At 39.1% G+C, this 27,240-nt stretch overlaps 3 protein-coding genes across 7 annotated transcripts in view; all 3 read left to right on the forward strand.

The window, feature by feature from the left end:
- The window catches only part of LOC111226445 (collagen alpha-1(XXIII) chain-like), a 117,811-nt gene extending 101,553 nt beyond the window's left edge, over nt 1-16,258 (forward strand). For 2 of the 4 annotated variants that reach the window (XM_022751600.1, XM_022751602.1), the window contains 22 exons: nt 2,307-2,366; nt 4,467-4,583; nt 6,329-6,355; nt 6,509-6,535; nt 6,663-6,716; nt 6,820-6,879; nt 7,020-7,064; nt 7,211-7,288; nt 7,481-7,504; nt 9,781-9,825; nt 9,989-10,033; nt 10,179-10,259; nt 10,351-10,404; nt 10,727-10,801; nt 10,906-10,932; nt 11,019-11,078; nt 11,159-11,230; nt 11,335-11,361; nt 11,494-11,547; nt 11,805-11,891; nt 12,631-12,669; nt 13,023-16,258. In XM_022751600.1, the coding sequence (XP_022607321.1) occupies nt 2,307-2,366; nt 4,467-4,583; nt 6,329-6,355; nt 6,509-6,535; nt 6,663-6,716; nt 6,820-6,879; nt 7,020-7,064; nt 7,211-7,288; nt 7,481-7,504; nt 9,781-9,825; nt 9,989-10,033; nt 10,179-10,259; nt 10,351-10,404; nt 10,727-10,801; nt 10,906-10,932; nt 11,019-11,078; nt 11,159-11,230; nt 11,335-11,361; nt 11,494-11,547; nt 11,805-11,891; nt 12,631-12,669; nt 13,023-13,025 (1,161 nt within the window). In that variant the 3' untranslated portion in view covers nt 13,026-16,258. The remainder of the gene's footprint in view (nt 1-2,306; nt 2,367-4,466; nt 4,584-6,328; nt 6,356-6,508; nt 6,536-6,662; nt 6,717-6,819; nt 6,880-7,019; nt 7,065-7,210; nt 7,289-7,480; nt 7,505-9,780; nt 9,826-9,988; nt 10,034-10,178; nt 10,260-10,350; nt 10,405-10,726; nt 10,802-10,905; nt 10,933-11,018; nt 11,079-11,158; nt 11,231-11,334; nt 11,362-11,493; nt 11,548-11,804; nt 11,892-12,630; nt 12,670-13,022) is intronic. The other 2 variants (XM_022751601.1, XM_022751603.1) reach the window with 2 other exon arrangements.
- A 3,064-nt stretch (nt 16,259-19,322) lies between these two features.
- rack1 (receptor for activated C kinase 1) lies at nt 19,323-23,043 on the forward strand. The gene is made up of 8 exons (XM_022751599.1): nt 19,323-19,535; nt 20,075-20,246; nt 20,925-21,072; nt 21,416-21,511; nt 21,726-21,836; nt 22,186-22,326; nt 22,575-22,685; nt 22,932-23,043. Exons 1-8 carry the CDS (start codon nt 19,427-19,429, stop codon nt 22,995-22,997), a joined length of 954 nt encoding a protein of 317 aa, XP_022607320.1. The 5' UTR covers nt 19,323-19,426; the 3' UTR covers nt 22,998-23,043.
- Nucleotides 23,044-23,536: 493 nt separating this feature from the next.
- nme5 (NME/NM23 family member 5) lies at nt 23,537-26,604 on the forward strand. 2 transcript variants are annotated; one of them, XM_022751650.1, is made up of 5 exons: nt 23,537-23,789; nt 24,534-24,739; nt 26,010-26,110; nt 26,206-26,324; nt 26,490-26,604. In XM_022751650.1, exons 1-5 carry the CDS (start codon nt 23,655-23,657, stop codon nt 26,562-26,564), a joined length of 636 nt encoding a protein of 211 aa, XP_022607371.1. In that variant the 5' UTR covers nt 23,537-23,654; the 3' UTR covers nt 26,565-26,604. The 2 variants fall into 2 exon arrangements, with proteins under 2 accessions (XP_022607371.1, XP_022607372.1); XM_022751651.1 differs by having other exon boundaries at nt 26,206-26,257; nt 26,490-26,585.
- Nucleotides 26,605-27,240: the final 636 nt, after the last annotated feature.

Consider the following 27,240-nt stretch of genomic DNA (forward strand, 5'->3'; position numbering starts at 1 on the left):
AGAACTATGTTAGACCAACAGTTTTCGGCTTGTGGCCCGGGTGACCCTGATGAAGGCCAAAAGCTGAAATACAGCAGTCTAATATTTTTTGGCCCAACAAAACTGGTCATCATTTGTTTCATAATCTTTCATTTCAACTGATGAAATTACTGATTTATAGTCACATAATGGTACTATGACTGTCTGTATTAGACAGTAAGTGTTAGCCAGTGATTTCCATATTGGCAGCGGCTTTTCACATGAGGTTCACAACTCTGACTGTGAAGCACTTTCAAAATACTAACACATAAAATATTTATAAAAACTGTGATTGTTCCTCTGGGCCTAAACTCCCATTGTAGTCATTTGCTACTTGTCTTTATTATTGTTAACATTCCTTCACAAGTGTCCCATCGAAACACAAGATTTTGAATAATAATTACAAATAGATGTGTTGTCATAAGTCTTCTGAGAGTTGGAGCCTGGAAATATTGGAATGACAGAGTGTGTGAGAGTATAGAAATGAAACTGAGTGGCTATTGTTTTACAGCAGAGCACAAATGGAGTGTAAATTTGTTAGGGCTGCCCAGCAGAACAATATTTATGGTGCGGTTCAGAAACATTACAGGAATTCCTGATTGCTATCAAGGCGTGAGCCAGTTGATTTCCATGCCTATCCTTCTAGATTTTGAAGTAATAGTTTGTGCAAGAATTAAATCTTCTTGGCATTCTGAATTACATAGTTCTTCCAAATGGTAAATATTGCACTTGGACGAGGCTTCGGCAGCTTTGATGTCTTTGGATTAGTCTGCAGCCCAAAAACCTCAGAGTATCGCTTAGAGACACAGATTTGGTTCAAAATAAACCTTGCAGCTCCTAAAACTACTGTAGTTGTGAATTACACCTGGCACTACGGTATATCTCATAGATATGGCTCGATAGAAAAAGTGTTGGTTTCTGAATGTGTTTGTAACAGCTATGAATCAAAGTACTACAGGTTCACTGAGGCCGAGCAGATGAAGGGTGGTGGTTGGAGGTATCTATCCAGTATATAAAATCAATCATCACTTTGCCTTGGTTTCAGCGTTGTATGCTGTTTCACCTCTGAACTTTACAAGAAGATAACACAATACACGTGAAAACAGGACGTGGCAATGAATCTCTGTCAACCTGTGACTTCCTGTCAATCCATCATTTTCAGTGGCTTTTGTCAGGCTAAATCTGGACCCAAGGCAGATTACAAACACAGGATAACGGGGGCATTAAAACACACTTATACAACCACCAAGAACATGTGACAAAAGGTCACGTGTAGTGTTGCATCTTTCTCCAAAGCAACTTTTATTGAAAGGCATGAAGCGGGTACCCATTTTTCCCAGCCTCCATACCGTCAAATCCATGCGGAGGAGAATGTCACTACATGTTTAGGTTCGCCTGGCAGCTGTGTTGAAAGACAAGTCATGATGGGAGTTTCATCCCCAGCCAAAGCCTCCTATTGCTTCCCCCAGGGCTGTACAAAAAGGCCATGGTTAGACAGGGCTCCGAGGTTGAATAGCTGTTTGACTTAGTATCAGCCTAAGTTCTGATGAGAACGAGGTAAAGGGGAAGCCCACTGTGAAACAGCCTATTCTCTTTTGAGATGTTTAAGGAGCATATGTGTATGTGGTTTCCATGGAGGGAATGGTGCAAATGAGTGAATGTGACAATGGGGAGAGAGGAGTGTATAGGCAAAGAGAGGAGGAGGAGGCATTTGCAGTGTTGGAAAAACCTCAGCTATCCGCCACTCACCGCAGCCTGTTAACGGAAACCTCATGAGCAGGCTAGCATCTCTCCTTCTGTCTCTCCCTACTGTCCTTCTGCTGCCCCCCTCCTATTTTAGATGTTCTCTCCATCCTTCCTTCCATGTGTTTTTGGAGAGAAGTCACCCAGAGAAGCAGCACAGTGCTCCGAGCTCTCTGGCGGCAGACAAACTCTGCTCCTTTCAGCTTGACAGACAATCATCACACTTACTGTCTGTCGGCTGGAAAGAGCCAAGCCACCTCTGTTTGGTTCAGTCGCAAAGTGTGGGATGAGGAGACATTAAATGGAACAAACGCATAGTTAAATACAGGTTTGAATGAGAGACAGGATTTTTTTTTTTTTGAAAGGACAAAGGGAAGTTACTGGGTCTCACTTTTAAGGTTTTTCAAAGCATATATCTCACTATATGCAGATGGGTTGTTTTTTTTTTCTACATTAAAATCCGCACAATTTGTAAAAGCCCTTTCTGACTATAAGCTATGGTATGCTAACTTGCTCACCTTTCCCTTTGTCACTCCTCTCTCCAGGGGCCTCCTAACTACAACACATTTGCAGGTCTGCACAGTAATCAGATTCTCACTGTCAAGGTTTGTCCTTCCCAGCAAACTGTTCCTTAGTCCTCTCAGCAGCCTCTGTCAGGCTGCTGATCTTTCACTATTCCTCCATTGAGCTGCTTTCCCCTTCGCCTTATAGCTTCAGAGGCTGCTGAACTCTCATCTATCTCATCTTTTCCGACGGTTGTTTCCCTCCCTTCTGGACTCGCTCAGTTTAAAGTGGATTTCTGATTTCCTTATCTTACCTTATCCTTTTCTCCTCTCCCTTTTATTTCCTCCTACTCCATGTGTATCTTTCTTTATTTCTCTTTCTGCTCTTTCCTTCTACTCCATCTTTCTTTTTGTCCTCGCTGTACCTCTTCCAACTCAGATGGTATTTCCCCGATATGACCATGGCTTTCTCTCTGGAGAGCAGTCCAGCAGCTTTCAGAGACGCTTTCTGAAGGTAGACCACAACTAAGGCATGTGTGCATTCTTAACACTTTAATCAACCTCTCTTACTCATGTTCTGATCAGCCATGCATCTCCCTCATTTCTCACTTTTTCACCTTTCTCAGTCAAGCTGCTTTTAATTGCTTTTATGTTTGATCATTTTTTTGTGATTATCCTTTGTGTTGGATTCTTTATTTGAATTAGACTAGACTAAAGAAAAGTGTGTTTCTCATCACAAGGAAAATAGAGGACTTTTGTTGGTGACAGTTAAGTTCGGGGTTGACCATAATAATACATATAATAATTATCTGTGTAAGGAAATTAGGTTTTTGTGTGCTATACAACCATGGTAATATCATTTTCATGAAAGGGCTTGCTGTACCATGTTGCTTGCCGCAACAAAACAAGCCCTAATGTACCACATGTCTGTAGAGATGAGAGGATGCGAAGAAGGTGTCATCATGTGACTACAGAGAAAACACTGGTCCTCCATCCACTTCAGTGATGAGCAAGACTTTGAGTGCATTAATGGTTTCTGTTTGGCTTAAAGATGAGAGCGAATCATCAGAATTAGATGTAAATCCAGTGATGAAAGGTTCTTTGATATGAGGTGACAGTTCAGTTGTTGTTGTTTTATGAAGCATTAAGCGAAAAGAAACATTTCAAGAGATGAGGTTGTTCTCAATGAGCATTTTTTCTTTTGTAAGAGTGTATTTGTCTGCATGGCTGTGTTTATGACTAAATCTGACTCACTGCTTCTGCTATTGGCCAGTTGCTCTTCCTGACATTCTCCCTGTGCTGTCACTTCATAAGTTCCCATCCATTAAGTGAACAGAGAAAAGTGGCAAATTGAGTTGATGGAATCAAAGTTTTTAGAAGTGAAGTCGACATTCTGTGGACTGTATAAGATATTTAAAGCTGCTATAATAAAGGTTTTTGCTTTTATTGTGGATAAATGACCATGTGATGAAATTCATAGTGATGTACCCAAAGGGAATTATCACCGACCCTGTGGCTCCTTTTAGTCCTCTAGCTTTTTTGCATCTTTCAGCTCATTGTTTTGGATTACCGGCCTGCAAAATTTACTGTTTTGGTTCATTCTCATTACTCTCATTAAGTCATTGTTGGCCACAGCTGTTTTCAGTGAAAAACTGATTTGAAAAAAAAACAGTACAAGCACATCACAAAACGGCAGAGGTTAGCAACTAGGCAACTAGCTGCTGAACAATTAGCTACTAGAGAGCAGAAATTTCCCTCAGAAGTTAGTGAATACCAAAAACAGAGTCAAAAGGAGAGTGAATATTGTACTATGGTGGACACAACCATGATTCCTTATCAGCTGGATGTGCAAATAGGCAACTGTTGGCTAACAAATTCGCCATAACAGCTTAAAAAGTGATAATATTTCAGTGTTTTCTTTACAGCTAGTTTCTGCTGCCCCCAAGTGGTCAAATAGTCAATTGCTGTAGGTTTAAGGATCATGTTTTGAATACTTGTTATATCTCAAAGTGAAGATATTATTAGCTAAAGAAGTTTAGGCCATTATTGACGATTCTCTTTAGTTTAACTGCAATCAACCTAAGATTTATTTTCACCCATTTCAAGATGGTAATAACTAATAAATGTAATTATCTTTTATAGCATTTCTTTTTTCTTTTTATTTCTTTTCCTCATTCTTCTGTTTTTCTTATTTTTCATAAGGGTGACCAGGGCCAGACTGGACCCGCTGGTCCTCCCGGTCCCCCAGGTCCTCCTGGTCCCAGAGGCCCCCCTGGGAACACGGGCAAGGATGGACCCCGTGGCCCTGCTGGAGAGCCAGTAAGAGTTTCTCCTCATGCATTAAAGTGTCAAATGTACACCCACTATACAAAACAATGCACTCACACACATCCACACACTTCGTCCAGTTGCTGTTATTCCCCTCCTCCTTCATCACTCACCCCATTTTCTTCACCCTTTAACTAAGGTTGCACCACAAAGAATGCAGTCACGTTAAACACCTCAGCCATCAGGGGCTGTGTTACTCCAATTGTGTTGACCTGGTAGGGTTCAACCGCAGGGTGTGACAAATCACAAATTGTGTTTCTGTGTGTGTATGCTGTGAATGAATGTGCATTTATAAATGTGTATTAAGGGGAAAAGGGTCTACACAGTGAATTGCAGTGAACCCATATTTTCATTCTTCCGGGTTTGCCAGTGAGCTGTGGCTTACCTAAAAACGCCCAGAATAGCAACTCTACTCCTGGCCTCATCTGTTTTGTGTAAGACAGTGGCCACAAAGTTCTCCAACACGCCCCCATTCTCCCACCCTCCCACCACGACTGTGTCGTCGTGCACCCCTGAAACAGATATGGCACTGTGGTGAGTTCATGGGCAGTTTGCCGACCTCACCAAACAATAGTTGTGCTCCCTGCCTGAGGCAGTTTATGTTTCTCAAAATTTACTTTGCTTCCCAGAGGTTAGTTCATATGCAATGGCAGCTTAAAGCTGTGGTTATAAGATGGAAGAGAGGGATGGAGACTATGAAGGTAATTTTTGTTTATCCAAGTGAAGGAATGAATGCTCAGTTACCCTCAACTGGCACAGGACAGCAAAGAGATTCAAGTGAAAAATGCTGGTTTCAGCGTGGGTGAGTTGAGAGCTTATGCAGAACCGACAAGAGAGAAAGCCAGCGTAGCTCAGAAAATGACTAAAAACAGGCGAGTTGCGAAGAGGGGGCCTAGGTAACCTAGTCGATTTCAAATGTACTCTCCAAGTTGATTAAAGGCATTGCAAAACCCAAAACAGCAAAACAAGGCAGAGTGGTGCTAAGAGCTGCTCCATGTTGTGGGCAGATGTCTGAATGTAGGAAAGGCTGAGCAGGAGAAAGTGAGCTAGCCTGCCAGCATGGGTGTTCTTGAACCCTTGGCGTTTATATCTGTGAAGTGGAAAGAAGAAAAAGAATGACAGTTTGTTTCTGTCTGATGTGTGGCCACATGAAACTGCTGTGGAGGATGTTTGGGTAAATACTAAATATTTGCTTTATTTCAACACATGTAAGTTCAGGAGAATATATCAAGTAAATCAAGCATTATTTTGAGTTGGAAATGTATCTGACATCTGAACACAGATGGGTGACAAATCAAAGAAAAAACTGTTCATGGGCTACTAGAATTCTTCAAGCCTGGAAATCTACTGGAGCGATGAACATCATTCTTCCTAACGATGTTTGGTGTTGAACCGTGCTTTTCAACTGATCACTCATAGTTGTTCCACTGGGTTGAGATGTGGTGAATGCAAAAGGCCATAGCATATGATTCCCATAATTTTCACACTCATCAAATCATTCAGTGAACCCTGGTTCCCTGTATAGAAACATCTGCATCCAGTTTCTCTACTCATTTATTTCAGGTTTTTCCTTTAATTTATCAACTGTTTGTATGCACTGTGGTCACTTGACGAATCCAAGTCCATGAACTGGTCGTTCCTTGTTGAACACTGACATCTGGTGGCCACAGCAGTTTAACTCTGGAAATTGACCTGTGGTTAAGGCCATAACTACGCTTCTCCTCTGTCCTCCTCAGGGTTTTCCAGGTCGTGATGGCGTTGTGGTGAGTGTAGTTTAAATCCAGTTTTTGAGGGGGGGTTTTTCTACATGTCAAGCTATTTATTTTTTGTCATGAACTATTATTATACTGTACATCTGTGGTGGTGACTTGTCTTTCTCTGGATAATCATGATAACCACATATATTTCTGCATCAGGGACAGCAGGGATTGCCTGGGAAGCCGGTAAGTTCATGTGTGGATAGTCAGTCTTGTTTCATCTTAATTTCAACTTTCTTGTCAAACTCTACTGTCTACTACAGAAGTAGCACATGACCAAAAGTTTGAACTTTTGTCAATTGTGAACTGACAGGGAGAAGATGGTGAGCCCGGCTATCCAGGGCCACAGGGTCCCCCAGGGGCAAAGGTACAGATAAGCTTTACTAATAAGTTAAAGGATCACGTCTCAGACACAGATTAGTTTAAATATACATGCATTGACCTTGAATGTTTATTGTGTATTGAAATAGGGCGAGCCAGGTACAGGAGAGAAGGGAGAGAGAGGCATGGATGGACTCCCAGGACTAAAGGTAAGAGACAAATCTGAATAATAACATCAATAATTTGTATTTTTCTTAGGAATAACATTATTTTTACACTATATCATAAATATTAAATGTCTGATGTCTGAAAAAATTGTATCATACATTTGCATAATTGCATAATACAGGGTGACAAAGGGGAAATAGGAGAACAAGGACCACAGGGCCCCATGGTATGTGTATTACCCAATGGGTTAGCCCTCTTTAACCATTCAGTTATCATATTGAACACATATATTATGATTGTGATGATGATGATTATTATTATTATTAAGTTGTGTATCTATACCTCATTCATTTTTTTTCTTCTCTGCCTCAGGGTTATACTGGTGAAAAAGGCACTGCAGGTTCCTCAGACATCATCGACTTCAATGGGAAGCTTCTAGATGCTTTCCAGGTGAGTAATATAAAGTGTTAATGAGACCAGACTTTATGGTTCCATGACTAAATTCCATTGGGTATTTATTTTAAGTAAGGAATCAGGCAAAAGTTAAGACCAAAAATGGCTGTGTAGTTAGATCACATCTGTATTTTTTTTTGCTTTTTCAAAACTGCAAAAACTGAACATGTTGCCATTTCTTCTCAACAGGCCATCAACACCATCAGTGTTTCGGTAATCTGTTGTTTCTGCATGGTTTTGGTGGTGTGATCAGTAACTAACACATACAATAATGCATAGAGTCACACAGAGTTGCATCTGCACACAACTCATGTATATCCATTCCTTATACCACCTGCTTCAGCCAGTGGACCTGTGTGTTTTTGTAGATGCCTTCTATCCAGAACTACAGACTTCAGATGTATTCGCTGTCACTCTAGAGGCCACATCTAAAGAGTATTACTCAATGTGCTAGTTACTAGTCTACCAAGCTCTCTTGTGTATTCATTTGGGATAAAACATACAGCCCCAGTAAATATAGTCCAGCTGTTCTGTTCTATCAGATAACATTAGCCTAAAGAAGCATGCTTAATCATGCAGAAAAATCAGCAGCCTTTGTTAAATTGTGGTGAGTGTTTTTTCATGGTATGCAACCAGTGTGCCTCACAAGATACGTGGCTATAACTTGCTAAAGGTCGGCATGGTGTATTTTGTCCGTGTATTTGTGCTGTTCCACACTTCTCAGTTGTTGCACAAGGGGAATTCACTGGAGGGGACTGAAGAGGAACCCCTCATAGTCGCCACAGTCTCAGTTTCACATCTCTGTGTTCATACACAGGACCCTTTGATTCTACCATGTACCGTGCTACATGGTAAAAATAGATGGCTATCTCTGCAGTGGAGTGTGTATTTGATTAAAAACCACTATGAACCACGTCCCCTGGGACCTGATCTGAAATAGGTTTCTGCATGCAACGCTGTAGACAGCAGCGTGAAATAGTTACAAAGGAGTCGGTGAAAACATGAACCTGAGATATTATCAGAAGCCTATTGCCAGTGTGGATCAGTTGGCACCAAATAACATACAAGGTACCCACTAGAGTTATATTCATGGAGTGGGAAATTCTCATTGGCCACCCAGCTTTTGTTATGAACCATTCACTTGTTTGTGTGAAAAGCTGTAATGGTCCCATCTGTGGTAAAATCTTAGGTGATGATGAATTTGGTTTAAAACCATGATGAAATTGGTTCTTTGTTACTATCATTAATTTTACGGCTTTGATGTAATTATTTGCATGAGTAGACCCTACTTTCTGATGATGGAATATCTCAGATCAAACGGTTGCTTGTAAACATCTGTTGATTTCCATGGCTTTAATGGAGAACAAACAAAAAGTTGGTAAAAGGACAGAATCAGCATGTACACCTCCGGGAGATAACATTGTTTCCTTTTTTATTACTTCAAGATGGCTGAGGACTTCAGAGGGAGAAGTAACAACTGTAATATTGTGCATGTAGAGATTAAGGAGCGGGATTTAAGGGACCTGTCACACATTAGACAGCATGAGATGAATATGGCATGCATGTGAAGCTATTCTTCATCCATTGTTAGTGTTACAAAAAGTTACATAAATGTTTTGTCTCTCCTCTTGTCCAACTCATCCTGCATCAAAACAATCAACAGAATGGAAAATGATGCCAGGCTATTGTGTAGCAAAAACCACAGTCAGTGCTGTTTTACAATCGCTGTTAGATAAAATTGCTTCAAGTTGGTTGCGATCAGCAAAATTGTTTACTGTCACGCCCACATTGTGAAATCCATCATCCTTGTAGTATTGTTTTGTGTTGGCCCCAGTTCAGGCCTTATGGTAAAATTCTGTGAGTTCCCATGTTTGTATCATTGTGATTAACAATGAAAGTAAACAGTTGCATACTGTGTATGCAATATGTCTATATGACTGTCCTGAAAATGACCTAATTAAAGTGGCTATAATCTGTATTTTTATATTATCAATGAATTACCTGAATACCTGTATGTGAAAGCTTGAAAGCTGTTGCTCAAAGTGATCAACCCACAGAGAACTATCACTAACTCTGCACACCCCCTCAGCTTTATGGAGCTTTATATCTGCTTTAAGGTCTTTGTTTTTGTTTTCCAGCCTGAAACTTTTTGAGTTCACTCTCACAGCTCTCATCAGCAGTGTTTTCGGACAAAATAGGCATCCATTTTAAGTACAAAAAGCTTTAAACACTCACTGTAGGCTACCTGCCCAGGTCCAAATGGCACACAAAGTTTAACACTTGCTGGTGAACATAGAAGCTTAAAGTATCATCTTAAAAGGTAATGACATGCTAGTGCTTGCCAGCTTGTTTCCACTGCCCCCTAATGGCCAAAAATCAGTTATTGCAGGTTTAAAGATTGATAGATTGTAGTTCTGTGTAAAAAGAGACACATTATAAAGTTTATCTGAATATATGTAAATTTCTGTCTTCTGTCTGTCTTTCTCCAGGGCCCCCCTGGACCACCAGGACCCCCAGGCCCTACAGGGGAAAAGGTAAGGCACTCTGAACTCACTTGTCATCCTACCAATGCACTGTACAGCCATTAACTAATAGTGTTGTCTGAAAACCAATGACACTAAACCCGATTTTGTGCAGTGTTATAGCCAACCATATTCATCACATGTGTGAACCTTTCCTCGCTTTGTCTTCCTCCAGGGTGAGCTTGGTTTACCTGGTCCAGCAGGAGTTGATGGGGAGAAGGTATGGTTACAAAGAAACAGAAATTACATGCAGGTTGATTAAATGCCTTGTACCAGCATTTTCATTTTTTTATGGCTAGATATGTTGGTTTGAGAACTTGGTGTCTTTTTTAATATGAGATTCATTCTTAATTCTTAACTTCCAGGGACCTAAAGGTGACCTTGGGGAGACTGGACCACCTGGCGAGAGAGGGGAGAAGGGAGAGATGGGCCTCTCTGGGCCTGCTGTAAGTAGTTACCGCAAAAATGTTTCTCTAATATGCAAACACTGACAAGTACATAAACAGCTGGAAGTTCATTTTTCTGTTCGTGGGTCAGGGTATGGATGGACAGAAAGGAGAGAAAGGCGACTGCAGACTGGATGACAACCTGGTGAGTGAAACACACACGCAAACACACCTAATCATAGATTTGTGTGGCCACTGGCAGTCATCAACTTAAAGGACTATGTCAGTGACTATGGAATACACAACTCAAGCAACCTTTTAGAGATCTGACACAGTGTGCTTTGGGAAATGGTCAGCAATCATATAAAGTAACATGATTTAGTTGACGAGCTTAACTTGCAAAAACACTGTTATGGTCCTTTAACCAGTGTATCATCTGTGGTCATCACCTAACTTAAACTTTGTTTTAATGTGTTTCCTGCTCCTGCTTGACTCTGATAATTTTATGATAATTTAATGGTTCCCAGGTTCAGATGATTTCTCAACCAGGCCCACCTGGTCCACCTGGCCCTCAAGGAGTTCCCGGGTCCCCTGGATCCATGGTGAGTACTACAAAATATCACTATCCCAGTCCTGGTGGAAACTAGTCAGATTAGTTATTTTCACCTGTAGCGGTCACACACTCACTGCACACAATGCTTTTCAGGGGCTGCATGGGATGCCTGGTCCTAAGGTAAGACTGCAAGACCATGTGTCTAGTAAAATCCATATGGCTATGGCATGTTGTTTGGTACTCAGCCTTCCTGTGTTCTAATGCAGGGGGAACCTGGAGCTGGGATGAAGGGAGAAAAGGGGGACATTGGAGCGACTGGAGCCAGAGTAAGTCACACTGGGCCTTTATTATCATACTGCAATACAACACAAGATATGCAATGTATAACAATGTACTTTAACTGCAGGGAGTAGATGGCCTCCAGGGTCTACCTGGATCTGCAGGGTTAGTCGGTCTTCCAGGTGCGAAGGGAGAAAAAGTAAGTACACAACCACCTTCATTAATGTGTTTAATAGATTTATTTTTTGATTGTGTGGGTCTTGAATAGAATTATGAGTTATTTGTGTGAATGTGTGTTTGTAGGGCCGACCAGGGGAGCCTGGACTAGATGTGAGTTTTCTCAATGAGAAGATCCTTTTCACTTCATTCATTCCATTTTATTTTTCATTTATAAACTTTATAAACTTTAACCTGTATGCAGTGATAAGCAACCCTCTGACCCATTTGTGCTTCCATTTCCAGGGTTTTCCGGGTCTGATGGGAGAGAAAGGCGACCGAGGGGAAAGAGGCGAGAAGGTTGGTACATATTACAGAAATAAATTATATATTATCCTTATTAAAACACAAACAATTACATATTTTGTTCCTCTAGTTTATTGCAACACGATTTACTGTATCGTGCATAATGATGCATGGCTGATCTGTCTAGACATGTAGGAATTCTGCCACTTTAAATGCCTAAACAGGCTGTATCTGCAGTTAACTGTGTTGTGTGATATCTTTTTGTGTGTCTGTGTCTGTGTCTGTCTAACTGCTGTCTTCCTCATGTCCAGGGTGACAGGGGAGCAGTGGGAAAGAGAGGTCTAAAGGGCCAGAAGGGAGAGCAGGGTCCTCCAGGTTTGGACCAGCCTTGTCCTGTGGTATGTTGCACACACACACACACACACACACACACACACACACACACACAGATACATGTTACAATACTACAAATTTAAATTGATTAACTTATTCCCACTTTCCTCTCACCTTTTACACGTTCAGTATTTCCTTGCCTTCCGCTCTCAGAACTGTTTCTGTCATTTTCCATGCTTTTCTCTGAGTTTCTTCCTCATTGCTGTGAATGTGTAACTGGCTCTTGCTGACAGGGTTGTGATGAGACTAAAGGTCTGTCTGCGGAGTCAGGGCTTTCTTCCCCTCCAGCTCCTCCTCTTCATCCTTCCGGCCCTGAGGCCCCCTGTCCTGTGGTACAGTATCTCTGCCTCCTTTCTCATTTCTGGTCGCTATTTATTCACCTACTGCTATTTTCCCATCAACCGCTTTTGTTTCCTTTTTTTCGTTTCTCTCAAACTCTGTTATGCATGTGCTGTCAGTCACCATGATGTATTCACTTCACTATTCACTGCAAAGACATTCACAGATGATAAACAGTATGTTTTGGCCTTTTGACCATTTCTGTATTCTCTTTTGCTTGAATTTGTATTATTTAGTGTTCAGTCTCTGACTTTGTTTTAATTCATAACAGCAGTTCACTTATAAGGAGCGCAGTTGTTGCTGATATTTAAATCAGCAGCCTGCAGAACTATACAGTGTGTTTAAGCATGCATCACTTGACATTTTCTGGCTTTTTAACTTTCCACTGCTGTTCTCTCTCTGCAGGGACAGGATGGCCTGCCCATACCAGGCTGCTGGCACAAGGTGAGAGTTAAGAGTTGTACTGCATTTTTTTTAAAAAGGTATAGTGTGAACTAATGAAGTTACTAGCTTCTGATTAAGAGACAGCAGCAGGCAGAGTTAGAGAACAGCAAACAGTCAGATCATACACTGAGATTATTACTCATGGATTGGCAGCATTAAATTCATTGCTTGACTCTGATTTGACACAGGGGCATTTTGTAAGTATATTGCAGTGTGTGAGCTTGTAATTGTGAAGTGTGAGTCTCTGAAGGCAGCAACATTTTTTTTTTGCTAAATGTAATACAGAAGTCTTATGGTTGGGTTTTGGTTTGATATACTACTAATAATCAATTCTTGCTATTCCTCTTTTGCAGTGATGACTAACCAGCAGCATGGAATCTGTACATATTGATCTGGTATATATTGCAACTGAATACTACAACAAACAACCCACTCCCTTTTTTCCCTTTTTTATCAAAACGTTTATATAATATATTGAGATTTTTTAACAAGGACATTTTTGAGTCTACAGTATTATGAAAACTTTTTAAAACTAGAGATCCAGTGTTGTTAAGAATGCAGATGGCTTTTGAAGGCAAGAAACTGAACTGGCAGTGGGACTCTTACTTTGAAGGACAGTCCAGATGACAGTGTTGAAGTGGAGGATTGCCTTACTAACAAAGTCTGACTTGCTGCCTGATTGTATGAACGCTGTTTGAGAATGACAGTGTGTGCACTCACCTGGTCTCACGGATGCTGAGATTGGATGGATGGACAGACCTCTTGGCAGATGGAGGAGTGTGGGTCAGTGCTCTCTTCTCCTCTTTGTGTTTTCTGAAAGGAGGAGATGGCGAGGCAGAAGCTCAAGCGCAAGCGTCTCTCTCAGCCCTGAAGGGATGCGGGGCCTGGTGGAGAAAGGACACACTGACAGGCAGAGAGCGTGAGGGGCAGATTGGCCTTTATGAAGCAGAGAGAGCCATGTAATGCCTCAGTGTCATACTGAACACTCAGATCCTCTGTTATGGAAACTCTCCAGGAGGGGGCGACAGAGAACACTGCTTTTCCACATTCACCTGGAAAGAGAAGACACATGTGGCTGATGATGTGGAGCAATAGCTTGATAACCAGTTGAAGTCGTTTGGGAGGCAATGATGTCACTGGCACATAAGGAAGGATTTACTGCACAGATACATTGAACATGTTTTGGTGATCTCTTGTATGGCTCTTTAGCAAAGGTTTTCACTAATTCAATGCATGATCATAACAAGGCACAGTGTTGTTTAGCATCCTGCCAGCTTGTATGACTTGTGGTCCCTCATTGAAACAACAAATGACAGTAAATTCATTTTCATTTTCAATAAGCAGTCTTTAATAGTCTTTCCATTTGAGCAAGCCACTCAGAAAAGTCAGTAAGTCAACCTTTTTTTTTTTTTTTAAGGCTTACACTTCCAGCAGTGGTGACTTGTGTGTTGTTTATTTTTATTCCGTAATATACTTATCTTATTTTGTCCAGTTACATTTTGCATTCCTGTGCATCGACATGTTTGTGAAATATATAGATAGTGAAACTTCAAGACCAGACTTGAAGGAACCATTCACAGTATTCATGTTCAATCAGTGTTTCCGTGTTTCAACCAGGGAGCAAGTCAGCTCCAACATTAGACTGGTTCTGTTTTAGTTGCCTTAACAAATGATTGTCAATCAAATTCTTTTCTTAATAGTTTTCAATGTGACTGATAATTATCTTTTAATCACAGATGAAGACATGTTTAATTACTGTTGCCATTTTTACTGTTGTAAGTTCTTGCTGCTGACTTGTGTGTTTTGTTTGTTTGATATTTTTTGAACCAATATTAGTCATTTGGACTGAAGGACTAACAGACTAAAGTATGAGAATTGAAACAAATGTCATTGATTTTTTTTTTAATTTTATTTTGGTAATTATTCATTTTAATTCAGCAATACATCTTAGTACAGTGGTTTATAATTGTCAGTTATAATGCATATTTTTTTGTGTTTTTTCTTTCATCTATCACAAGAAGTTTTAATCTTTGTCATGCATTTTTCTCAGATGGAATAATTTCTTGGTGCTTAAATACTTTTAAAAACTCTTATATACCTGTTTAAAGCTCTACTTTGCATACACATGCAAACTATGCTTGGCTTAACTACACTCATGTACACACATACACATGCATCATTGTTTAAAGAAATGTAGAACATAGGAAAAAAACTTTACTTCACTGATGTACCATTAACTATTGTCAAATATTTACACGACAAAGGTTAGATGGAATTACATGGAATCATTATTTGGTTCTGCTTACATGTGTAGAATTAGGCCTACATTTACATTAATGGGAAATGGTATTACTTTTTCTTAGTGGACATTGATAGTCTATTAGTTGCACTCTTTTGATACAATATGAATAACATTAAGCAGTCATGATCAGGTTAATCCCAAGTCATGACTGACTTGCAATGATTTACAATATTTTCATTGTTAACCTGAATAAGAACCATCACAATACTTAATTGGTTGATTATCTTCAATCACAATCAGCATGCATACATCTCTAATTCCAATTTTTGCCCACAATCACAAACACTGCATCATTTTCAAATTTCAAACAGTAACATTAAGTAATATTATGGTTGTTTGTTGTTTTTAGTATGATTTTAGATGGGATCTTGAAATGAATCAGAAGAACACAAATAGATAAGTGATGTGTGAAAAAGTGAAAATGGAATTTGCCATTGAATTTGTTCATAGGCCAATTTAGGAGAAGGACAACAGTGTTAATACATTACATTGGTAATACTGACTTCCTATTTGTTATTAAAAATATCCGATGGCTGACCGGTAAACTGGCTCACTTCATAATGCAGGCCACATTTCACTGCACTGCATAGTTCCTGTTTAGGTCTGAAATGACTTTAGTCAGTTTTGCAAAGATCCCTTTACATTATATCTGCCAATGTTGCTGCCATGACATCACACAATTCAATTTCCACATCAGTGGAATAATCTAGTTGTGAAGTCCTGCTAATTTTTTTCTACTTCAGAGGAGTTTTGTAAGAAATATCAGTGCATCACTTAATAAACCTATACAGTACAACTTGTTTATGAAGTTAAAGGTATTCTAGAAATGCTCTCTATGAAACGAAAATCTGTAAATGAGTTGCATATCAATAAGTCAAGACAGAATAGATGACATACAAACTTTATTTGAGAATCGTGTTGAGTGAGAAAATCTTTTGAAAGCAGAGTGGTTTAACTGCAAATCACGCAGGCCATGGCATTATTTTACTGGAAGCTGATGGTTATCTGTCACTTAACATTATTATATGTGTTTATTTCTTTTGCAGATTCTATCAGTTTCAGTTTTAAGGCTTAATGAAGTCAATAAATGGCACAATATCTAAATACAGTTTGGCGTTTTAGCAAACCATATATCACAGTATTAGCTTGACTTTGTGAGAATGTTTTTCGGTTGTGTATTTGGTTGTAAAAGAATTAAGCTATTTTTGTAATTACTTGTCTAAATATGTATAACTTGAAATCTGGTTAACTAAACATGTAGACTGAAATAAACTTTCTGGTTTATGGTTTCTTGTCATTAAATCATATGTAATCATGTAAAATTATTTTGTTTCATTCATTCCAACATTAAACATAAAGGAGCAAAAATTACAACCAGAGGCCAGTATGTCCTGTACCACGTGAAACATACACTGTTGCCCATAAAGTTGGAATAATTTTGTTTTCAGACACAATCCTCTGTTTATTCCTATTTAAATGCATCAGTAATCACTTTTGACCAGGTGCAATGATTACATTATGTGTCCCAATTGCCCAGGTGAAATTAAATAATTCACATTGTCACAATCATTTCATGGAAAGAGGTAAAAAATATTTTATTCTAACTTTATGAGCAACAGTGTATTAGAAAGGACAGCAGCTTCCTCAAAGGCTGAGTCCCTTGCAAGGCTGAACAATAATTGACGGAGGAAAGGCAAAAAGAAGATCCTTCACTACCGGGCAGTGTCCCTAATTGATGATTTCTAGAGTTCAACAATCTCTTCAGATATATAACACTTGCTACTATAACTGGCTGTTTAAGAAATTCTTATTATCTGACACTTTAACAGAAAACTTTGACATGGGTTAATGTACATCATGCTAGCAGCTCTCTGAGGCTGGTGCTTTGTGCTAAAAGCTAACATCAGCATGGTAACATGCTCACACTGACAATTCGACTATGCTGATGTTTACCACGGTCACCAGCTTAGTTTTGCATGTTAGCATGCTAACATTTACTAATTAGCACAATACACAAAGTACATCTGAGGTTAAAAAGTCATTAGTTTTATAGATCGGCTATCTGAGCTGAAAACACAGTACTGGACAAATTAAAATTTCATTGTGATTATGATGCTAGAGGGAAAGTCAGGGGATCACCAGAGCCAGAGGACTTCATCCTCTGGGGACCATGAATGTCAAAATTTCACAGCACTTCATCCTCTAGTTGCTGTGATTTTTCAACCTGGACAAAAGCAATTTTTCAAATTTTACCAAACATTTTCACAAATCATTCGCATATGTACTCTATTATAACAGCTGAATGAGCTCATTGTTTCTAAGACTAAACAACAGGTTACACAATTGGTTGCAGTTGATCCATGTGGTAGGAACATTGGAGCAAAGGCACACAACATTAACATCTGCTTGAATTGTTTACAGCAGCTGAGTGTCATGTTTTGAGTTTAAATAATTGCTGGCTTTAACATATAACCTTAGGGCTATATTTGTGGTTTAGTGTTTGCAACTATTAGATTGGTGCCACATTTGTTATAATCATTGACCACCATGGAATTGTTATATAGCTAAATTGCCAGCAGTCGCATGCTTAACTATATGTAAATTTGAAGGTTTGTCCTCCCAAAAATAGTTTAAATGAAACGCTATCACGCACTCAAATACACCTCAAGGTTTATTTAAGAAATATTTGGACTTTGGATTAATGACAAGACAGTCAGTTTCTGAGGTTATTAAAGCTTTTATATATATATATATATATATATATACACCTCTATAACCTTAAAACATTTCAGTTGTTATACCTATGCATTGATTGCATCATAATACAAATTTCAACACAGTGTTTAAAACACTGAATCTGAATTAATCTGAATCTTATCATTGTCTTTAAACAGCGTACACTGACAGGTGGGAGTGAAATTATTGTGACATGTTAATAGGCCTTTTTTTTGCTTTTTAGAGACATTTTCACTTAGGAAAAGCACAGTTGTTACAAACAACATTAACAATGGCTCCATTCTATTCATGTACCTGTCAAGTCATGACTGTGTGGCACTGAGCCAGCATGCACAAAACCAGGACCCTTACACTGAAGCAGCTACATGTCATCATTCATCATTAATTTTACTATTTACCCCTGTGCTTTCTGTGATAAAGTCAAAATGTCTGAGGCTAAGTTGGATGCGAAGTAGTTTTACTGTGTGTATTACTGTGTCTCAAGGACTTCAGAAAAATGGCCAATTTGCTTTTAAAGTTTCAAATACAGGGGAAAAATTATAAAATCTACACTGGTATGAATTATATTTTGGCACAAAAATCATACTGCTTACAAGATATTCCACATTTTGTCCAGCATAAAGATTGCATTCTCTTTGCTTCTTTGATTCTCATTACTTCAATGTGATATTTACCCATAATGATTGTACCTATAATTTTGTTGAAGGATTTCTGATGAGCATCTGACCAGTTTGTTAACCTTAAAGTACTATAAGTACATCTGAATTAGTAGCAGTTGCACCATGGGGGAGTGGTATCACTTTTTCGGTTGAATTCCCCATGAGACCATTTTATATCAGACCTTTCAATATACACGTTAAATGTGTTCAAGTGCAAAAAAACAGTCATTGTCATCTATCTGACCAACAAAAAAATGTTTTCGTACCAATGTAAAATAAAAGCATGGATGTATCATTATTTTACCCCTTTTATTATCAGCACAGTATGTACAAGAAACATTGTGCACAAACAAAACTGTTCACAGACACAGCCAGAAAACCAAAAAATTAATGATTCGTCAAAGCAAGATGTATAACATAACATATTTCACAAAAATGCTGCGTTTTCAGGGCCTTCTTATGTTTAAGGTTTCTTATTGTGGTGCCATATTCTTGACAAAGATGATCAAAATCTGTTTTGGAGTGAGTCCATTTCTTCTTATGAATGTGAAATTTAATAAAATAAAAACCTTTTCCATGTCATTGCTTTTGAAACAGATTAAAATGTCTTGTGAGTGGATTGCTTGCTCATTCTTTGTCCTTATAACATATATTGAACATCCTGCCAAGAATGTTTTTGGTGTAAAACAGATCGCAACTTTTGTTTTTCTGATCCACAGATATCATCACCATAGTCAATATGAAGTCTAAACCTCTCCATTACTTGTTTTACTGGATATATCCAATGCAAAATTCTATTCTATTCTTATTCTTTTGGTGTCACTGAGCAGTAAATTCATGTTAAATGTGAATGTGTGAAAGAAAAATGTAGGCTCGGGCAAAAGTATCAAGTCCACATTTCCCAGAGTCCTCTGCGGCCCGCTCCTCTCCTCAAAACTTTTGCATCCGGGTCTGTACTTCCTTTTCCTCTGTGCCTAGATGCGATGAGGACTTAGGTTTCCCCGGACCTCTAAAAAATCCGAATCCATCCTTGTTAAAGGCACCACCGAACCACGCCAAAATGACCGAGCAGATGACAGTGAGGGGGACCCTGAAAGGGCATAGTGGATGGGTCACCCAGATCGCCACTACGCCCCAATATCCCGACATGATTCTGTCGGCGTCCCGAGGTGAGGTTTCCCCTCTGCCGGCTCAGCCAATATGGCTCTGATAGCACTAGGCAGCTAACTGGTTTGCTACTATAACGTAAGATAAATGACGATACGGACGTGAGTGGCACATGAAATGCATGTAACCAGCCATGAAGACATCTAATGCTTTTATACAGTTTGAACACTATCATAATATGTTGACGTTAGAGAGATAGACACCGGTTAGCCGAGCTAGCTAACACTATCAGGCGTCATCAGCAATTCAGCTCTGCATTGAATCTGTGACACGTGTAATAACATATAAATGTAAGTCCAGGTGTGATAACATACATAGTTGTAACTGCAGTTAGATGCATGAATGTGTGGTCTAATAACAGCCTATTACTAATCTTTGTATGTTGAGCCTGCTAACTGAGTAAATGTTTGACAGCTTTCCCTGGTAATGCACTTGTCCAGTGCTAAATATTACTTGCTGATGTTCAAAATATCTGTTTTTTACTGGTTGGAAATGAGGACACTGATTTATTCTAAAAATTGTATTTTTGTTTGTTTTCCAGACAAGTCAATCATCATGTGGAAGCTGACCCGTGATGAAACCAACTATGGCATCCCCCAGCGCTCCCTGAAGGGCCACTCTCACTTTGTAAGTGATGTTGTCATCTCCTCAGATGGACAGTTTGCCCTGTCTGGTGCCTGGGACGGGACCCTCCGCTTGTGGGATCTTACCACGTAAGTGCCGGGAGTGGACTCTTGAGTTACTGGCCAGATGTCCTCTACAGGATTACAGTAGATGATTTGCATGCGTTCATGCTAAACACTAGTGTGGCCACAAGTATAAACTAAGCAGGAAAATACCCAGACTCACTGTAGCTTAGCCACAGGAATCTTAAATCACTGATGTTAAAATGACAGTTTGAAACGATCATCTTCACCATTGATTAATATACTTTTATAACAGAGATACACCAGGTGAGCATTAAGCCCTTCCCCACGTTAATTGGTCAGATCTGAAACAAACCCAGTGTAATTTGTGTCATTAGTGAAAATTTGTAATGGTAGATTTGGTCACAATTCAGTAGGTCACCGCTTAGTGTCATAGTGTTACTTGGTAGGAGGCAGTAATGGACCTCTCTTTCAGCTATACAAGAACTTTTAATGACCAGTATGTGCTGTAAACATTGATGTTGCCAGTATATGATAAATATTCATTGTCACCCATAACTTGCATCCATTAACACACAACGTTGAGAGGCAAGTTGTATTGACTCTTCAATGTGTTCATAACTTTTGGAATAGGTCTTAACCAGTGTTAGCTGCAGCTGTATTAGACATGCATTTGGTTATCTCTGCTTGTCTTAATATGTGCAACAGTTGTGATCATTTGTAATGTTTGGTATTTTTCCCCAGTGGCGCCACCACCCGCCAATTTGTTGGACACACCAAGGATGTTTTGAGTGTGGCCTTTTCTGCTGATAACCGCCAGATTGTGTCTGGCTCCCGGGACAAGACCATCAAGCTATGGAACACTCTCGGAGTCTGCAAGTACACCATCCAGGTGAGCTGCCAGCTGACCTTTCTGTCAGTGGAGTTAGTTAATGGTTGTAAGTACTAGACTGTGACGTTGCACTACTTTGAATGAGAAGTTGAAATTTTGTAATCCCTACTGATTTAAAAAAAAAAAAAAAAAAAATGCTGAAATATGGAATTTTCTCAATTACAGTTCTAAATTCTTTCATTAGTGAGAGACTAGCAGCCCAACCAAACACTTAACTGTAGACATTCATGTTTTCTCCTCCTTACTTACGTGATCAGAGATGCTAATGATTCCATCTGGCAAAATACAAATCGCTAATGTTGGATAACCAAGTATCTTTTATTTTTACCTCTTCAATGTGCAGGATGAGGGCCACTCTGAATGGGTGTCCTGCGTGCGCTTCTCCCCCAACAGCAGCAACCCCATCATTGTCTCCTGCGGCTGGGACAAGATGGTCAAGGTATGATTTTACTTACAGCTCCTTTACCTTACACCTGTGACTTATAAAAAGAACCTGAATGAAATTTAATCCTAAATTTGTTGACTTAAAAATTAGCATGTATTATCTGACTTCGATGATGAAAAAGATTGATGAGGCACTACCCAGATAGCTGTATATGGTGGGGTATGTACTTCTGAGGTGTGATTGTAGTCTTCCTATCCTATTCTCCTAGGTGTGGAACCTGGCTAACTGCAAGCTGAAGACCAACCACATTGGCCACACTGGCTTCCTGAACACAGTGACTGTCTCTCCTGATGGATCCCTGTGTGCATCTGGTGGAAAGGTATGATATACATTTATTTATTTATTATTATTATTGTAGACTGTCACAGAATGTTTTTGACCTTTTCAATGCTCATTCTGAACCCAATAGAAACACTAGCTTAAGTTCAGTGTGCAGGTTTCAACAGTGATGAAAACTTTAGATGCATCTGTTAAACAGTGATGATAAAAGAGGCTGTTTCTGAGTGGTACCTGCACTTAATAATATTGTTGTTAGTGCTGAAGATTTGTAATGTTAATGCAACAATTGCATAGTCATTGGTTGTCTATCATGTACATATCCTAGAAATTGGCTATATGTATGACTTACAAATATGATTATTGAAGAATACTTTTCTCTTTCCATTCAGGACGGACAGGCCATGCTGTGGGACCTGAATGAGGGCAAGCACCTCTACACCCTGGACAGCGGTGACACTATCAATGCCCTCTGCTTCAGCCCCAACCGCTACTGGCTGTGTGCTGCCACTGGCCCCAGCATCAAGATCTGGGTAAAAGACTTCATCCTAAATACCTCACTACCAGTATATGCATTAGCACCATATACACTGTAGCATAAGCTATAGTGTAAAAGTCAGTGATGAAACTTCGAATGCCAACTGTATTCTTTGATGATAAAGAGGCTGTTTCTGAGCTTTAACGTAGACCAATTTGTTAGTTGTGTAATTTTGGATGCAGTAGCCTCTGTCATTGATCCATTGCTACCTCTCTGTCTGGTGTTTTCCTTCTCTTCATGTAGGATCTGGAGGGCAAGATCATTGTGGATGAGCTGAGACAGGAAGTGATCAGCACAAACAGCAAGGCTGAGCCCCCACAGTGTACTTCCCTTGCATGGTCTGCTGATGGACAGGTACAACACACTCAGCTCTTTAGGACCTATCGGTACAGATGGCTGGCTATCCCACTAGTCAGTGGTTTTAGTGTTTTTACCCCCAGTGATTATACCCATTCACTTATAACTCTGATGTCCACTGGTGACAGTCCTGCAAATATGAGGGGCACTAGAAACACTTATTTGAGTATTATTGGACAAACTATAGGACTATAATATCACAGAATTTGAGTACTGTTAATTTCAATCCCTGTTCTTTTACAGACCCTGTTTGCTGGCTACACTGACAACCTGATCAGAGTGTGGCAGGTCACCATTGGAACTCGATAAGAACTTTTCGTTGATGAGACTTTGAATAAAAGACTGTTTGAAAAGATGATGTGTGCTTTTTTTGGTTGCAACACTATGATAATGATTATATTACAAACAGTACAATATTTCCTTATTGTATATTTATAATAGGTAGAAGTTAGATTTTTAAATTTCACCCAAATAGGTATAATCAGTAGGGACAATAGTGATTTCCAAACCAAAATAGTTTTGATATTTCAAGGGTTTATTCCAAAGTTTGTTTACAGTTTAAGCAAGTTATATTTAAACATGACACATGTCAACACTGAGTTTAGTGCAGAGAATAGCCATATTTTTCATCCAAACTCATGAATATTCTTGTACACACTAAAAGCTGAAGTAAGGGTAATGTCTCTAAGAAGAGGAATTACACTTGGTTGACTTTAAAGCCTGTAGGTTACGTGGAACTCGAACCATATTATTTTATACATTGTATGGATTGTCCTGCTTAGCTTCCCGTAGACGGGTAATTGTATCCTGGCAACCCGAATACAGACATCGAGACCGTGTGACTGGTTTAAAGAAACAACTAGCCGCTCTTGGATATATTTAAATTTTTTTAAGTTAATAACTTCATTTCATGAGCGTAATATACTTTATCTTTAACGCGAGGCTATAGATGCTTGTGTAACTAGCATGAAGGAAAGGATGGACCAAAGTTCATCTCGCATTTACGTGGAGAGAACTCTGGCTATCATTAAACCAGATGCCATTCACGAAAGTGAGAAGATTGAAGACGTTATCCTCAAGTCGGAGTTCACTATTTTGCAGGTCGGTTTTACATTTGTTGTTTGAAAAATGCAGAGGTAGAAAGAATAACGTGAACATATGTGAATTACAGTGCCCTCTAATGCAACAGATATGTCATTCCGTGAACATTTACATTTGTCGTGGGAGACGGGTGGTTTCACTTTTACGGGTGTGCTTTACTGTATCTAGAAGGGGTCGATCCAACTAAAGATATTTGATTAGTGATTTTTGATGACATAGTTTAGGTATTAACTTTTGTTGTAAGATGCTCCTACATAAACAGATAAGGCTTTCTCCGATTTTGTGTAGCGCCTCATGATTATATTAATAACTGATTTATTGCACATATATTATCTGTTATACGTAACAAGAAACTGCTGTACAGAAATATTTTTGAGGCAATGGAGACAGTTTCACCATTACATAGTTTCCCCACCAGAGTGCGCCGACAATGCTTTACGAAGCACTACATTTATGTGATTTTTGTTTTCAAGTCAAAATTAAATGATTAGGATTTGTATTTTTTGGTGCAGTGTTTTCCAGGAAGTTGAATCTTAGAATGAATTGCATACTTTTGAATGCCTGGTAATACAATGAATGCCATGTGAATGTTTCCCTGATCTACCAACTCAGTTAGGTCTGAGAATTACTCGTACTCATCTGAGTGGTTTGAGATAGATAGTGGATTCATTCTGATCCACTAAATTTGATTTACCTTTTTCCAAACATCTTACTAAAGTGTCCAATACTTCATCCCTGCGGCAGAAGCGGAAGCTGCAGCTCACTCCAGAGCAATGCAGCGACTTCTATGCAGACCAGTATGGAAAGTTCTTTTTTCCCAGCTTGACCGCCTTCATGAGCTCTGGTCCCATCATTGCGCTGACTCTGGCCCGCAACAATGCTATTGCCCACTGGAAGTCCATCATAGGACCTGTCAACAGCACCAAGGCTAAAGAAACTCATCCAGAATGGTATGTTTTACTTCTAACTTGTTAGTGTCTGTGTTAATTCAGACTTCTGTTCTGTTGTTTGTTTGTTTGTTTAGATAAAATATATTACAGTGATAGGCATTTTGATTGACTCACTGCTTTGGAATGCTGATATGTATGGTGCATACATACAAACCAGGCTTGTGATTGTTGAGTTCGTCTCCTGAACTCGCATGTTGCTTTGATGAAGGAAACAGGACACTCTTTCAAAGTTCAAATCCCAGTATTTATTAAAGCTAACAGCAATATAGCATTAGAAAAAGGAGATTGTTACAGAGCTCTGGGCCAAACTATCTCTCCCTGACAACAACATGCAGTTGCGCCAGTTCATGAAGTCTGACTGCCTACCTCTTCCTGACCCAGTCTTTTCATATTCTTACACAGAAAAAATAATACAATGTGGGTTGATTCTCTTATCAGTCCATGCCGCTGTCTTCTTGTTTTGCTCCTCCACGTGTTCTCTGTTTTGTTTCACCTCGTGTTATCTGACTCTCCTACGCGGTACAGCCCTCATGGTGGTGGATCTGTGAGAGATTCACACAAAGAGAGACAATACCCTACCCTATTCCTCGTTTTTTGTCTTACTTCTGTTCCGGGATGTCTACCATATAAGGAGTTGTGGCCTTCAAACAATATCATAAGTTCAGTCTGTTCTTCTGTAATGTTGCACAGCAAATTTTATGAAAAAGTCACTTAGTTATAAGCATATTATGATTACATCAACAATGTACACATTGTTTTATTAAAAGCAAACAACAGATTAATATAAAATCCTCTACATGATCTATCCCATAATGTCAAACAAAACATTTTAGTTCTTGGTAATGCATTACGCGTTTGCTTAGAAACAGAGTCGGGCACAGACCTTCAGAAGTTCTGTACATGTCTCATATATAGATATACTTGGGTCAGACACATTATGTTGAACAAAATGTGTGAAACACTGTTTACTTTACAGTGACTCCAGTATTTGCTCAAATATATATAATTCATTGTGATTCTGAGCCCTAGCCTCTGACGAGTCATAATAATGACTCTGATTATTAGGAGTGTAATGGTCAGAGGCTAGGACTCAGAATTATCATACTATAGACAAACAGTACATAGTTCACCTTGCACTATGAATGCAGGTGATCCTTTGATTTGGATCCTTTTTGATTTGTTGTTTTATCTAAAGTAGAAGGGTAAAGGTTTGCGGTCATGACAACCCATGCAGGAGTATTTATATGAATGTGTTATATTATTTCCCCAGCCTTAGAGCAAGATATGGCACTTCTGACCTGAAAAACGCACTCCATGGCAGTGAGTCGTTTCATGCAGCTGAGAGAGAGATCAAATTCATGTTCCCAAACTGTAAGTAATATACACACTCACACATACTGTTATTAATATAGAAATGTGGTATTGAACATTTAAGATTCTGTACTTGACATGTTCCCTCTCTTTAGCTGTAATCGAACCCTTTCCCTCAAGGGAAAGAATCGAAGAATACCTGAGCAGGTATGTAAACCCAACTCTACTACGTGGACTCACTGAGCTCTGCAAGCACAAGCCACACAACCCCTGTGTAAGTGTTCAGTGCTCAGCATTTTGAAATATACAGATGGACAGATTTATTCATTAGCCATTGTTTATTGCTGTTAATATTACTTTTACTATGTTGTTTGCTGGTCTTGCACTTGGAGTCCCTGAAACATTGCAGACGATTTTCCTGCACTTTCTTTTACAATAGGTTTGGCTTGCTGACTGGCTGGTGAAAAACAATCCAAACAAGCCTCAAATATGTGATGTTGAAGAAGCAGAATGAAAAATACGAAATTACAGAAAATGTAATATTTTAACAAATGTGTTCAGTACTACAATAAAATGAAATGTATTTTCAGCACCAATCATCTGTTATGTTTGCTTTATATTAAAGTTAGCTTATATATAGACCTTTTTTTTTTAAGCACTTCTGTAAGTGGCGTGTCTTGATTCATAACTTGAATTAAAATGCAGCAGATTTACATGAGAGCACTAAGAACTGGTCAAAATCATTCAATTAATCAAATCACAGATTTGTTTTTTTGGTTTTTAATAAAGCATAGAATTGAGCTGCCTGCCAAATCAGCCAGGGGTTTAAAATGTTCCATTTAATTTACTGAACATGATTGCATTGAGTGAACTGGATGAGTTGTATGACCTGAGTTGAGATGAGAACATTAACTAAGTTGGACCAAACACTCAGTAACACGTTTACATACTTTGACCAGCTTCATCTTTGGTTGCTCTTCTGGAAATGGTTCACAAAACACAAAGTCTTATTATTGTCAAAGTACCTTCATGTGCGTATGGCTGTACAAAGTAGATGAATTCCCCTCGTCAACTGAGCATTACAGTGTTTTATTCACAGGAGTTGTATGGCAGACTGATTATGTAAGAAAATAATCCCAAAAACCACTGATGGTATTGTGTTTTTGAGAGTTTTTCAGCAATCAAGGAAA

Source organism: Seriola dumerili, unplaced genomic scaffold (genome assembly GCF_002260705.1).
Source record: "Seriola dumerili isolate Sdu_G_001 unplaced genomic scaffold, Sdu_1.0 BDQW01000160.1, whole genome shotgun sequence".
NCBI lineage: Eukaryota > Metazoa > Chordata > Actinopteri > Carangiformes > Carangidae > Seriola > Seriola dumerili.

Excerpts from the sequence above, each read along its gene's own strand:
- rack1 (XM_022751599.1), top strand. The coding sequence starts at position 19,427 with ATGACCGAGCAGATGACAGTGAGGGGGACCCTGAAAGGGCATAGTGGA. Across the intron at positions 20,247-20,924 it reads CGCTTGTGGGATCTTACCAC|TGGCGCCACCACCCGCCAAT; the intron begins GTAAGTGCCGGG and ends ATTTTTCCCCAG. Across the intron at positions 22,327-22,574 it reads GCCCCAGCATCAAGATCTGG|GATCTGGAGGGCAAGATCAT; the intron begins GTAAAAGACTTC and ends CTCTTCATGTAG.
- nme5 (XM_022751650.1), top strand. The coding sequence starts at position 23,655 with ATGAAGGAAAGGATGGACCAAAGTTCATCTCGCATTTACGTGGAGAGA. Across the intron at positions 23,790-24,533 it reads CGGAGTTCACTATTTTGCAG|AAGCGGAAGCTGCAGCTCAC; the intron begins GTCGGTTTTACA and ends TCCCTGCGGCAG. Across the intron at positions 24,740-26,009 it reads AAAGAAACTCATCCAGAATG|CCTTAGAGCAAGATATGGCA; the intron begins GTATGTTTTACT and ends TTATTTCCCCAG.